This window comes from Rhodamnia argentea, chromosome 2 (genome assembly GCF_020921035.1).
Source record: "Rhodamnia argentea isolate NSW1041297 chromosome 2, ASM2092103v1, whole genome shotgun sequence".
NCBI lineage: Eukaryota > Viridiplantae > Streptophyta > Magnoliopsida > Myrtales > Myrtaceae > Rhodamnia > Rhodamnia argentea.
Window position 1 is genome coordinate 26,867,711 of NC_063151.1, and position 13,003 is coordinate 26,880,713.

Genomic DNA, 13,003 nt, shown 5'->3' on the forward strand with positions numbered 1-13,003 from the left:
TGTGATGTGATGCCACACCCGCTTCTTTCGTTGTTTATTCATAGAACAAGTCTTGGGTCGATGACATCTTCTTACTTCCTTCAAGTTTGGATCTTCCTTGAAACATGGCCCTGAACACCACAGCCTGCATCAATCCAGCCGTATTATATTCAGATGCAGTAACTTTCATGTCATGCCGAAGAAAAAAAAAAAATAGCTCATCGTGATCAGTTTTGACCCACTTTGCATTTTGTCATCTCGTTTTTCACAGTTCCCCAGAAAAGCTTCAAAGCTTATCCCAAGAAAATGGGAGAGAGAGAGAGCTGTGATGAGACCTGGGATTGTTCTGCATACTGTGCAACTTCCATTGATCCAACCTTTCAGTTTCTCCAATGCATATGGCTTTCTTCGCAAATTCACGCGAAAGCATATCAGATATTTTATGTGAGGGAAAAAGAAGAAGAAGAAGAAGAAGCGTTGCATTAAATGTCACCACATGTGAGTTTTGCCTAGTCAGTCGTAAAGGAAGGTCAAACTTCGCTTTCAACACTGTTTAAAATGCAGCAGTTGAAGGGGTAACATCCATGGATTTTCTAAGGGGCAATACTGTTTGAAAGGAAATAGTTAGCCGATGATATCCGAAGTAGAGAAAAGATTCATCAAAAGTGAGAGTTCTGTTCGTTCATGCATCGATGTCACGATGATAAGATATGTCTTCAGTATTTATGAAACGAATAGTAACTACTAAAATTGAACCGTGCTCGTATTAGTGAAGTCACCAATTGGACCATGCATAAAAGAATAACGTTTAGCAGGTAAAGAGGTAAAGCGCATTTGATCCAAATGATAATGATGATTAAATTGTGATGTCACATGGTAGGTTATTTTTATGGTTGATTCGCACCAGATACAAATCCTCGAATTATTTTAAGAATAAATTTGGACCAAGTTCACACATATAGTGATTTAGGTACTTCCCATGTTAGTTGCAATGTTTCTATCTTCCTTCAATTACTTCTTTAATGTCATTGCATTATTCCCATTTCCACCCCCTCTCTCTCTCTTCAAAAAGTTTCCTTACATTTTCTATTTATCTTGAATTAAATCAACTCTTCCTAAAATCCTACATCTCTTCTCTCTCTCTCAAAATGGCTGAGAAAGTCTACCCTTCCAAGCCCAGCCCGGTCGGTGCTGCCGCCCCGAACCCACCGTTCCCCTCCACCAAAGCCCAGCTCTATGGCGCCAACCGCCCGGCCTACCGCCCTCAGCCCCCGCGCCGCCACCGCCGCAGCTGCTGCTGCTCCTTCTGCATGTTCCTCACCCTCCTTGTCCTCGCCCTTCTCTTCCTCGCCGCCATCCTCGCAACTGTCCTCTTCCTCGTCTACCGCCCCCACCGCCCAACCTTCGCCGTCTCCGCCCTCAAGTTGTCCTACCTCAACGTCTCCCAGTCCTCCTCCACCGTCAGCTCCAAGTTCGACCTCAACGTCACCGCCAAGAACCCCAACAAGAAGCTTGTGTACTACTACGGCCCCATGACCATATCGGTCTCCAGCGACGGGGTGCACCTCGGCGAAGGCTCCTTCCCTTCCTTCGTGCATGGGACCAAGAACACCACGTTGCTGGAGACCTCAATCGCGAGCGACGGCGGCGGAGCGATCGACACGGCACCCCTTGCGAAGCTGACGTCGGACATGAAGGGCAAGAGCGGGCTGCCGTTGGAGGTGAAGCTGGAGACGAAGGTCAAAGCGAAGATGGGGAGCTTGAAGACGCCGAAGGTCCAGATCAGAGTGACGTGCGTGGGGATCAAGGTACGCGTGCCAAGCGGGAACGCGACGGCGACGGCGTCCACGGCGGGGGCGGAGTGCAAGGTCCGCACGAGGGTCAAGATTTGGAAATGGACGTTTTGATGGAGGTCTATACGATTTTTGTGGCATAGTGATATTGTTTTCCCTTGTATACTTTCGGTTCTTACCATTGAACTATCTCTCCTTTTCTCTTTTGTTCATGGCATTGTGTTTGTAAATGGGATGAAAGTTGGGTGGAATTAGTCATCAATTCTTCCGGCTTCCCTAGTCGTTCAACGAGAGGACGCCGATGGAACCAGAAATGCCTTGTTACAAGGGAGGAAATACTAAAGTCCGTGGTCAAGTCGACCAAGCATATGAAATCACGACCGTTGATTACATCATATCTATTTATGAGGCTCACGCGAGACTCGCATGATCAATCATTATGATGAAATCAGGTCAGATAAGTACTTTACCGTTAAGGGTAAGCATTGGAAACTTCAAAAGATAAACTAACAAAACAGGCAATCAAGTTTTAAAAGAAATTCCACCCAGATAAAGTCAGAATTTGGAGTCTACACAACAGGACTTAACTTTCGGGCTTGTAAGTCATACATATAGAATGTTGCACAGACTCATTTTGCAATTGATCAGATTGACATATCTTATCACAATGCTTGAAAAGTATGAGGATCGATGATTATTTTGGACGAGACCTCTTGTGGAGTTAGAAGTTAGAACGCAATCAACTCGATCTACGCAGTAAAGTGAGTTTAATCACGGAAACCTCATGCCCATGTAAGTCAAGTCGATTTTTTCTGATACTAATCGTTTCCTTATTTTAGTTCTATGAGGTTCTAATCTTTTACAGTATGATGTGGCATGGGAGTTGATTTGAAACTTGAACGGGTTGAAGCTCGGACGGCGTTAAGCCCAAGAACCATGAGCCCATGGCCACTAATGGGCCTATCTGTAAGCAATTGGCCGGGATCGGTCTTTTGTTCCGCTGCGCACCCCACTCACGATAAGAAGAATCTAGACCGTCAACCACCACGTCAAGAGCGTCATTCTAGTAATCAGCATCAACGGCTATCGCTGCAACTCGTTGAACCCTACCAAAACCCCTGCGAACGGACTCGGACACGTTCGTCTGAATTTAAGCGAGCTTGGTGAGCTTGGGATCAAGTCAATGTTCAGGACCTGCGATTGACTATTGAATCAACGCTAATCCTGGGTTGTCTTCTCCGGAATCTGTGCTGTGTTTGCTTCCTCGGCATTTTGTGGTGAATCCGAAATGTTGCGAATTGCTTCGAAGCTAGCTTCGTCGCTCAGGTACCGTTAATGGGCATCGCAAATATGACTTTCCTCGTGTGTATGGAATTGCATGACTGATCGGGCTTCTTTGCTTTTCGTGTATTGATTTTTACAGTCACGGTTCTTCGAAGAAGCTGGTAAGTTTTTCCTTTTCTTTTGTTTTTTGTCTCTCATTTGCTGCATTTGTATTCTTTCCGTAATTGCTTATGTAGAACTCGTTCGATTCAGTCGACCCGAAGTCGGGAGATTAGATTCCGGGAAAAGAAAATGAGCGAGCTAGAGCTCCGATTTTGTTTTATGGGCTAGGTGGATTTGTTTTGCCTTTTGTTGTTGGGGGAGTTGAAAGTTCTTCCGCGAAAAAGATTGCATTCTGGCCGTTATTTAGTTGATGTCTTCGTTAGACCATCAGACATGTAATTGAACTGTCTATTTTGGAATTTGTGTTTCTTTTTTTTTTTTCACTGATTTGTCAAGTCATCCTTGGGATCGACACTTGAACTGATCATTCTCGATGCCTGATGTCTTGGAAATGAAAGGCTTGTCGTGCAGTCCTCGGGAATAGATGTTATGTCGCGAAGGATATCAACTTTGGGATTGGAGCCCGTGCAGCTATGCTGCAAGGTGTCACCGAGGTTGCGGAAGCTGTAAAAGTAACAATGGGACCTAAGGTACCCTCTGTTTGTATGATATCCGTCTTCATTTTCTCTTCATCGCATGCGTGGTGTACTCTCTCTCTCTCTCTCTCTCTCTCTCTCTATACTTAAGGGCTACTTATTGATTTTTTTTTTTTTTTGGAGAGGGGGAGGGTTTAGATACATTCCAAATAGTACTCAATATGATTGTGAAAAAGACCACAATATGGTCGCCAATGATTTTACATTAACCTAAAAGCTTTATTCTTTAGATTCATCGTAAACATGACTACCACTTGTAATGACATTGAGGTCAGATCAAATGAGTATACATGTAAACATTATTGTGTAATTTGGTTAATCCATTGCATTGAATAAAAAATTTAGGGCCGAATTGTGATAATTGAAAAGAGCAGAGGGAATCCCAAAATCACAAAGGACGGAGTCACTGTTGCCAAAAGCATCAAGTTCGAGGATAAGGCCAAGAATGTGGGTGCGGATCTCGTAAAACAGGTGGCAAATGCTACAAATAAAGCTGCTGGAGATGGTAAATTCCTCATTTTGCTTGTGTTTTATGAGCATCATAAGCAAAATCTGCATTTATGCTCCTGGCTTCAGTTTGTTTTCTTGAGTTATAACTTGTGGTGTTTGCCAGAGATTGTTGTAGTTTCTCAGAGCCAAGAAACCTGCACTTGACAGACAGGGGTCACGACAAGATGCTTAGGTTGACCTTTTTTTTTTCTTTTGGTTGAAAGTCACTTAGGTTGACTTGACTGAGAACTATTTTGGAGTAGTGCTACGCTAGACAAAATGATGATAGTACAATTAGTTGTGGTTTACTGACGAAGTGCGGCTGCTTGTCGGTGGAAAGCTTTTGTGTGCTTTATTGCTCCAATCAGGACCTCAATTTCCTGTGGAACTTCAGTTATTTTTTAGCTGCTGAGTTTGCAGTCTTTTCTGTATATACTCTTTCTAATGCCTTTGGAGTTTCTGCCCTCCAATTCTTTGTACTGGTACTTGTCTAAAAGTGAGTTTGAATTATTCTTTTTCTTCTGATGGGTACAGTTGCATAAAGAGTTTGAATCATTCATGTTAGTTGTCATCTTATCATGCTCAGTATGTTAATTTATTGTTCATGACCTGGCTACTCTGACTTGTGAATTGAAAGAGTTTAATCTTTTCCTTTTTGGTGACTATTTCAAGAGAGATACCTACCTGGTCGCAGGTACAACTTGTGCAACTGTACTGACCCAGGCAATAGTGATGGAAGGATGCAAGTCAGTAGCTGCTGGTGCAAATGTGATGGATTTGCGCAGTGGGATCAATAAAGCAGTTGATGCTGTCATGGCTGACTTGAAAAGCAGAGCCCTGATGATTAGTACTCCCGAAGAAATCACACAGGTAAAGGCCTTCCTGTAAATTATGCTGCTGACAAGGATGTGTTTATCAGTGATTGGCTGGTTTTGTGGAATTTGGTTATCATGAATTTTGGATCTCAAAAATGGTTGTTATACATAAAATGATTCATTTTCCCAAATGATCAGTTATTATAACCATACACAAGCATTATGGGCCAAAATTTCCTCGTTAGTGATAAAGATTTTTGTCATTGCATGTGAAGCACTAGTAATATCGAATGAATAATCATTGGCATTGTCATGACCCATTTTGGCATTGTCATAAATGCTCATTGGATCTGCTAGTGTTTGTATTTCTATAATCCATTTTTAAATTTGCCGCAGTTGCTTACTGTATCTCCCAACAAATCGTTTGTATACTGATAGATAACTGACAGGTGGCTACTATCTCTGCTAATGGTGAACGGGAGATTGGAGAACTGATAGCACAAGCAATGGAGAAAGTTGGAAAGGAAGGAATAATTACTGTCATTGTAAGCAGATTATGTTTTCTTTTGTATTGTGCTCCTTGGTTACCCACATAGATAATAAATGTGTTGCACATAGGATGGGAACACGTTGGACAATGAATTGGAAGTGGTGGAGGGAATGAAGCTTGCCAGAGGTTACATGTCTCCTTATTTTGTCACTGATCAAAAGACCCAGAAATGTGTAAGCCAAGAGCTCCCTTTCTTAGCTTTGAGAATCTAAGCTCGGGTGTTCCTTTTCACTCATTTCTCTCTGGCCCTGATGATATGTTCAGACTCTGAAAAACATTTAGTTAATGTGGATCTTGTTACTATGAATCTTTGATGCAAAGAATAATTGTGGAAACTGTAGACAAATGTCCCTGCCACTGAAAAAGAATTCTCTCGCTTGATATGAATTTCTTGCTGCTTAAATTGTGAAGGGATGATGTTAGCTACTATAGCCATTTGTTCTCCCACCACACTGATTGAGTCACAATATTGAAATTCTTTTATGAGTTCTGAGTCCACATAGCTAAATGCTTTGTTTGCATGATCCTAGATTGGGACTCTCTTTATTCTTGCAAGTGGAAAATAAGTGGAGAAGAACCATTGAGATGTTGACATGAGGAATGTGTAATTGCAGGAACTGGAAAATCCCCTCATCCTCATTCATGACAAGAAAATTTCAGATCTGAATGTGGTTGTGCAAATATTGGAGCTGGCTGTGAAGGTAGTGGACCGTTTTTAAGAAATCTTTCCAATAATGGTTGCTGTGAATAATTGCATGAAATAATGAAAATTACCCCTTTTTTCTTCTCTCCTTGCCCAACCTTCTCTCTTTCTCTGTGCAGACAAACAGACCTTTTCTCATAGTAGCTGAGGATGTAGAGAGCGAGGCCCTGACAACACTCATCATTAACAAGCATCATGCCCGGATAAAGGTATTTAATATATAGGGCCTGATGACAATATATAGTTTTCCAAGTACTCATAGATTCATTTTTTGGAGTGATGTGTTGACAACAATGGTAGTTTCATCCACTTCACATATTCCCCTGTAATATGGATGAACGTACATATAGTATTGTAGAGCACTCCCAGTGTCAAAGTCATTTTGTAAGCCAACTTCCTTCTCTAATTCAGAAAATATTTTCCTAAAAGTTGCGGAAGAGTACAAAAGGCATTTGTCTCCCATTTTTTGTTAAGTAAAACCATAATAGCCTTCATTTGGACATATTTTTTATGTATGATCAAGGAGTTGCTTAGTATGTGTGATACAGAATTACCGTTAATAGAGAACTTCAATGTCCGAGTAATTTTTTTAACCACAGATCTTATTCAAGCTCATCTGCATTCATGACATGCCTATACAAATAATTACTGTCTTCCTAAATACATCGTCTTCATCATGTACCCTTCTTCTTGATCGTCGAGGCAATTCAATTTTGATAGTTTTTTGCTGGGAAATTCTCTTCAGCTCTGTGCCGTGAAAGCTCCTGGATTTGGGGAAAACCGAAGGGCAAACTTGGATGATCTTGCTGTTTTTACTGGAGGAGAGGTGATAAAAGTTGAGATGCCCAGAAGTTCTTTGTAAATGCTTGCTGTGCATGACAGAGCAAATATTTACAGGTTATATCTGAAGATCGTGGTCTTACTCTTGATAAAGTCAAAGTTGAAATGCTGGGTAGTGCAAAAAAGGTGAGTTTGAGGGAATTTTATGCTCTGTGTTGGATTTGTTTGGGTAAATCCTTATTTACCACTGCAGGTCACCGTCTCTCTCGATGATACTATTATTCTACATGGAGAAGGCGACAAGAAGGCAATTGAAGAGAGATGTGAACAGGTATTACTGTGACTTGGTTGAGTATAAAGAATAGTTGTTTTCTTGAGTAGCTATGGCGGTTTCCATTTAATCGATGAGAGCAAACACAGACGTGCCTTCCGTTACAATGATGAATTGCTGCTATGCAGATGTCACTTTTTAGTATTTCTGAATTCTGATATCATAACTTCTTAGCATTTTATATGGCGTTCATGACGATGGTGACGTCTAATTAATGTGTATCTACTTAGCTGGGCGACTCTCTTATTCACCTCTCACTTGAAAAGGAACTTCAATGCACTTTTCTTGCTTCCAGTTATTCATATGAATTTTGTGCAATCATAGGTGAGAACTTTGAGAGCCTTGTATAACATTGCAAATGAGTGAACTTTCAATTATGTCATACTAAAAGCTAGAGCGTCTGTTTAAAGAAAGAAAATCTATGGTGGGTGAAGATATAAAGATTGATCACTTATGTTAAGTCTACAATGAAAAGGTCATACAATCCCAATACCAGGAATCAGTTTTGGCCCATTGGTTTTATCAAAGATGCAGGTCCCTATAGATAATAGACATGTCGAACTTAGTCTAATATCCTTTGAGCGGTAAGACTCCAAATGTAATAGAACAATAAGTGAAAGAAGATGGCAAGAAGAAATTTCGCAGCTTCCTCATCAGATTACTTGCTATATTCCATCTAGTAATCATTCTAATAGACATGGAAAAGATTTAATTTGTATAGTTAATATAGGTTGGAAGATTTTGCCCTTCTCTTTTATTGTTCCATTGTGTATATCACTTTCCTTGTTTTTAACTCTTTAACTTTATTAGCATAAAACTGAGAATTTACAATACAGACCAAGAATTAGCAACTGGGCTGAAACATTACAAAAGTAACAAATAAGAGACCAGTGAAAGAAAGATTCAACAGAACAGCATCACAAAGTTTTTATATTTCTTTTTTCGGTAATTTTCACGTCTTGCCTATTGGAAGAAGCATATTCACGAATAACTGGCTTTTGTAAGGACTGTTAGTAACTAATGCTTCTTGGAGAGAGTAGTTTTTTCCCCAGTGGGGCCAAAAGTGAGAGAGTAGTTGACATGCAATTTTGTGAGCAGCTGAGAACAACCATGGAGAAGAGTACATCCACCTTTGACAAAGAGAAAGCACAGGAGCGTCTTTCAAAGCTGTCTGGTGGTGTAGCTGTTTTTAAGGTTTGTTTATTCGCTATCCTGATTCTTTTGTGATTTCATGCTTGAAACATCCTGACACGTTATTAATACTTATAGGTTGGTGGGGCTAGTGAGGCAGAAGTCGGTGAAAGGAAAGACAGGGTCACTGATGCCTTAAATGCTACGAGGGCAGCTGTTGAAGAGGGTACCGTGCCAGGTATTCTTTCTCTTATGCATAAGTTGCTTCAACATTTTCGGAGAACTAGTCTTATATGTCTATTGGTGTCAGGTGGTGGTGTTGCTCTTTTATATGCCACAAAGGTCTTGGGGAATGTTCAGACTCAAAATGAGGACGAAAGAAGGGGTGTCCAAATCATTCAAAATGCTCTTAAGGTTTGTTTTCCAATGTTATCACCTAGTGTACTTCTGAGGTTTATTTGGTGTTCGTTCTCTAATCCATTGGTTTCTCTAGGCACCTTCACTCGCAATACTCTCAAATGCTGGCTTTGATGGAGTTCTGATTCTTGGCAAATTATTAGAGCAAGATAATTTCAATATGGGATTTGATGCTGCAAAAGGTATTTTTCCTTCTCTCCCAAATATTACTGATAAAGCACAGACCTCTCCTAGTCCTTGATAACTTTTTCCTAGAAAGAATTACAAAGTTGTCTTTATCGATCTCAACTGCCACTAAGCTGTCATTGCTAGCTTTCTGTACTTGGCATGAACTATTTGTTCTTATCATCTTCATTTTCCCCATACTGTTTTAAAACTTAATGAGCTATCTTATTATAGCACAAGCCATGTTGTTTCTAAGCTATTTAGTAGAAATTTTCTGTCACTGAAGCACTGACAATGATTGTGCACTGAAATAGGAGATTACGTTGACATGGTGAAGGCAGGCATCATAGATCCTCTCAAAGTTGTTAGAACGGCATTATTAGATGCTGCAAGGTGAATATCAATTTTTCGTAAGTTGCTCCGTTTTTTCTTTATTTAAGCTGAAAATTTGCTACAAACTGCAGTGTCTCATTGTTACTGGCAACAACTGAGGTGGCTGTTGTTGAGCGCGCGAATGAGAAGAAGCCTCCTAGTCGTATGCCGGATATGGATGATATGGACTATTGATTTTTCTATTATTCAAGTCGAGAAGAAAAGGTTTGCATTTTGGTTTGCATTTTAAGCCCCCTTGAGTGTAACTGGAGAAAAATCTCCTTGCCGGGAATACCCTTACGACGCCTTAAAAACATTCCAATTATTTGGATGGAGAAGAGCTGATGAGAACGAGAAGATGAATTTGACTTGGGAGAAAATACCTGTTAGAGGCAACCTTGTGGTGATGTAGACTTGGCTAGCATTGATGAAAATTATGAAAATTCTGATTCACCTTTCCCAGATTTTGTTGAATGTGAGACTGATAGATTCTTTTGTTCATTCTTGGGGCTTTTAGAAGTAAAACCTTCATCGAAGACCGCAAGAAACTGTACCTTAGTTTTTGGCTGTGAGGACAATTGCCCGCATATGGCAGGAGGGGATGGCATCGAGTAAACTATCAACGGTCAGTCTGTTGTGATGCTAAAAAAGAGAAAAGAAATGCAGAGTGCTAATAAGCTACATGTCACCGTTCTCAGAATCACACAAACGAAGGAAGTGATGGACGAGGTTATTTGGACAAAAGGTCTGAATGAATGCGAAGGATGTCAACAGGAAACGCAAGCCGAATAATAACAACTTATACGCTTTTGATTGTATCTAAAGCCTCGATGAAGTTCCGCTCACATCCACCCAGTCTTGTAGATGAATTTTCAACCACCGGGTAAAAATATTAAAGGAGGGGTGCTTAGCACACTCGCCCTTCCAGCATGAAGATTAGATATTTCCTTTGTGAAAATTATGGTCCGGTAAGTCCTGGGACTAGGGGATCCTTGAAGAACCTTATTAATGTACAGACCAAGCAAATCAAGATGTGGACTTCGCATATCATATGAACAAGCCCCCATGCCAAAAACAAGGAAGTTTTGAGCGACACTACCATCGGATGATAAACCAACAGATTCCAGTCGAAATCTCCACAAGAAGATTGCCTCGCACTGAAATATGATCAAGCGGCACAATGTTGCTTTCGACCAACATAACACCCCCAAATTCTAATACCAGTTTCAAATTTCCCTTCTAACCCAACCATAAAACTTTAACGTTCTTCTATATAAATCTACGCATGGAGAATGAGCATCTAAGGCTCGGACTTTATCAGTTCCTCAACTGAATTTCTGTAACTGGCAATTAGATCCCTGGCATCAAGACAACTTAATGTATTAAGAAATATTACCAGTGACTGAACAGAAAAGTTTGTGACTAGCACTACCAACCTTCTTTGGTTTAGCATTTGCTCAGCTTCCTCCAGCTTACGCTTCTGCCCCTCAACTGTCTGAAAAAAACCCAAAAAAAAAAATAAAAAATAGAATGACATGACAAAACTGTTCATGTAATTTACATGAAAAATACATGCCAATGCACATGGAAATTGTTTGATGCGGTATTCAGTTTCTCAAGAACCAAATGAAGGGTATTTCGTGCCATATCTTTCCTCTTCCAGATGCTTAATGAAGTAAACATATACAAGCTAAAAAAAGCCAATTCTAATAGTATCTACAAGAGAATAGATATTCATCATGAGGGTAATGCTTCAAGGAAGTAATACGACATGGCAAAAGCTGGATGTCCAAAGTTAATATACATCGACATTTGAATATGCACGTTAAAAAGTTAAAAGAAAAGAAAAGTCTCTTATGCTTTGTAGAGATGAAAAGGAGAGGAAAATGTGAAGGTTGGTAAAGAAGATATCACATTTCTGCTCCGATACCTTTTTGCAAAATATTCAGATTATCTACACCCATCTCTCATTTTCTCCCCCTCTCTTCTCTCCAACAAAACATTAGGGAAGGGAATAGAATAGAAAAAGGAGAAAAAGGGAGAAACATTTCTTCCTTGGTGAAATTGAGCATAGGGAAAGAAGAAATAATGTCCGATACCAGTACATTAGTTTCTTTCTCCTAGTTTTGAAGAGAAACAAAAACTTCCACACCCCCTCCCCCCACCCCCAAATCCCATTTGTCTCCATTTCGTTCCTCCGTACTGAACCAACGTTATTCTACAATCTAATAGAGCAGCTATTCCAGCAAACCAAAGTAGTGTTACGGTTTGCATTCTCCAACTGAGAGCTGTCATTCACGACAAATAGGCAAAATGGAGGAGACTCGTTGTCCGATGAACATAGGTCCAAAAAAATGAGAACAACAGGCTGGAAACATGAATCTAAGGCCAAGATTGACAAGTGAAGTAGGAGATGATAGCCTAGTAGAAGGAGGAGAAAACTTTTATACACCTGATGATACAACATAAAGGGTTGGACTTCGATTGGGGCGAAGGAGCAGGTTTGGGGCTCTATGGTCAGGATAAGGAAGAGCCTAGTCAAGTGGGCACAGAAAGTGTGCCTATTGGACAGAGTTGGAAGGATACAAGCGAGACATGCAGCTCTCAGGAAACTCCTGTTCAAATGGATTCCGGGTAATGGCTAAAGAAAACGAAAGACAAGAACATGCTCTAGCCTGAAATTAGAAACCCATCTCTAAGCATCACAAATTACCAGAGGAACATGTGTAAGTGCTAATTGGAGAAATCATAGATTCATAGTTACCACAGCTTTGGAGCTAATTGACCCAGCTATCGAGTTCAACAGCTGCTGGCACTTCTCAAACTGATTGTTCAGTTCACTGACCTTCAAGAAAGAGCCAAAAAAAAAAAGAGTAAATAAAAAAAAGACAAGCCAAGAATGTCATAACCTCGAATAGGGTAGACTAAAGAGCCGCAACCGAATTCGAAACGAAGCAAAAGACGAGACGAACCAAGGAATCGGAGTGCTGGTCGCGAGTCCCGTTCTCAACGGCATCCGCCAAACTCTCCACCAACTGCAAAAAATCAAAAGTACGAGCATCATGAGCGGCAAGTTAGGCTTTTTTTTTTTCAAAAAAAAAATCTTTATGTGATTGCAAATGCATCGTACGTGCAAGAGGTGGAAGTGAGAAGCGAGAGACTGGTGTTGCTGCTGCTGCTGAACGAAACGCTGCTGCTGTTGCTGCTGCTGCGGAAACTGCGGGTGTTGTTGGAATTGGGGGAGCTGAGGTTGAAATTGGTGAAAGGGTTGCTGCTGCTGGGGAATAAGGTCGGGGGGTTGTTGCTGGAGATAGAGATGATCATGGCTCGTGGGCGTAGAGACGTTGCTGTGGGTCGCCATGCTCGGGATCACGTTCCAGCTCCCCCCCGAGAACGAGTGCTCCATCGCTCCCTCTCCCTCCGTCCCTCCCCTTCTCTCTCTCTCTCTCTCTCTCTCTCTCGCTTGCTCGCTGCGGTCAAACAACTGTCAAGACTC

The 13,003-nt window shown here is 41.0% G+C and overlaps 3 protein-coding genes across 4 annotated transcripts; 2 read left to right on the forward strand and 1 right to left on the reverse strand.

Moving 5' to 3' along the window:
* The first annotated feature begins 1,023 nt into the window (after positions 1-1,023).
* LOC115737584 (NDR1/HIN1-like protein 6) lies at positions 1,024-1,998 on the forward strand. The gene has a single exon (XM_030669769.2). It carries the CDS (start codon positions 1,128-1,130, stop codon positions 1,884-1,886), a length of 759 nt encoding a protein of 252 aa, XP_030525629.2. The 5' UTR covers positions 1,024-1,127; the 3' UTR covers positions 1,887-1,998.
* Positions 1,999-2,827: 829 nt separating this feature from the next.
* Positions 2,828-10,043, forward strand: LOC115737580 (chaperonin CPN60-like 2, mitochondrial). Its single transcript, XM_030669765.2, has 18 exons — positions 2,828-3,098; positions 3,196-3,217; positions 3,617-3,748; positions 4,100-4,259; positions 4,938-5,113; positions 5,508-5,603; positions 5,677-5,781; positions 6,223-6,309; positions 6,431-6,520; positions 7,057-7,137; positions 7,209-7,277; positions 7,345-7,422; positions 8,521-8,616; positions 8,692-8,791; positions 8,864-8,967; positions 9,047-9,152; positions 9,450-9,528; positions 9,600-10,043. Exons 1-18 carry the CDS (start codon positions 3,061-3,063, stop codon positions 9,700-9,702), a joined length of 1,722 nt encoding a protein of 573 aa, XP_030525625.1. The 5' UTR covers positions 2,828-3,060; the 3' UTR covers positions 9,703-10,043.
* A 555-nt stretch (positions 10,044-10,598) lies between these two features.
* On the reverse strand, positions 10,599-12,981 carry LOC115737585 (mediator of RNA polymerase II transcription subunit 9-like). 2 transcript variants are annotated; one of them, XR_007197386.1, is made up of 6 exons: positions 12,638-12,981; positions 12,480-12,542; positions 12,272-12,352; positions 11,960-12,068; positions 10,944-11,002; positions 10,599-10,865 (listed from the first exon to the last, which is right to left on the reverse strand). XR_007197386.1 is itself a non-coding variant. In XM_030669770.2 (5 exons), exons 1-5 carry the CDS (start codon positions 12,911-12,913, stop codon positions 10,808-10,810), a joined length of 537 nt encoding a protein of 178 aa, XP_030525630.1. In that variant the 5' UTR covers positions 12,914-12,978; the 3' UTR covers positions 10,599-10,807. The 2 variants fall into 2 exon arrangements, 1 of the variants encoding a protein (XP_030525630.1); XM_030669770.2 differs by lacking the exon at positions 11,960-12,068 and having other exon boundaries at positions 12,638-12,978.
* Between the last annotated feature and the right edge of the window lie 22 nt (positions 12,982-13,003).

What these genes read in the sequence shown, in the direction of transcription:
- LOC115737580 (XM_030669765.2), top strand. Translation starts at nt 3,061, where the DNA reads ATGTTGCGAATTGCTTCGAAGCTAGCTTCGTCGCTCAG. An exon ending in GTGGTGTAGCTGTTTTTAAG is followed by an intron (nt 8,617 to 8,691) that starts GTTTGTTTATTC and finishes TAATACTTATAG; the next exon opens with GTTGGTGGGGCTAGTGAGGC. An exon ending in TCATTCAAAATGCTCTTAAG is followed by an intron (nt 8,968 to 9,046) that starts GTTTGTTTTCCA and finishes TGGTTTCTCTAG; the next exon opens with GCACCTTCACTCGCAATACT.
- LOC115737585 (XM_030669770.2), bottom strand. Translation starts at nt 12,913, where the DNA reads ATGGAGCACTCGTTCTCGGGGGGGAGCTGGAACGTGATCCCGAGCATG. An exon ending in ACCAGCACTCCGATTCCTTG is followed by an intron (nt 12,353 to 12,479) that starts GTTCGTCTCGTC and finishes TCTTTCTTGAAG; the next exon opens with GTCAGTGAACTGAACAATCA. An exon ending in CAATTAGCTCCAAAGCTGTG is followed by an intron (nt 11,003 to 12,271) that starts GTAACTATGAAT and finishes GGTTTTTTTCAG; the next exon opens with ACAGTTGAGGGGCAGAAGCG.
- LOC115737584 (XM_030669769.2), top strand. Translation starts at nt 1,128, where the DNA reads ATGGCTGAGAAAGTCTACCCTTCCAAGCCCAGCCCGGTCGGTGCTGCC.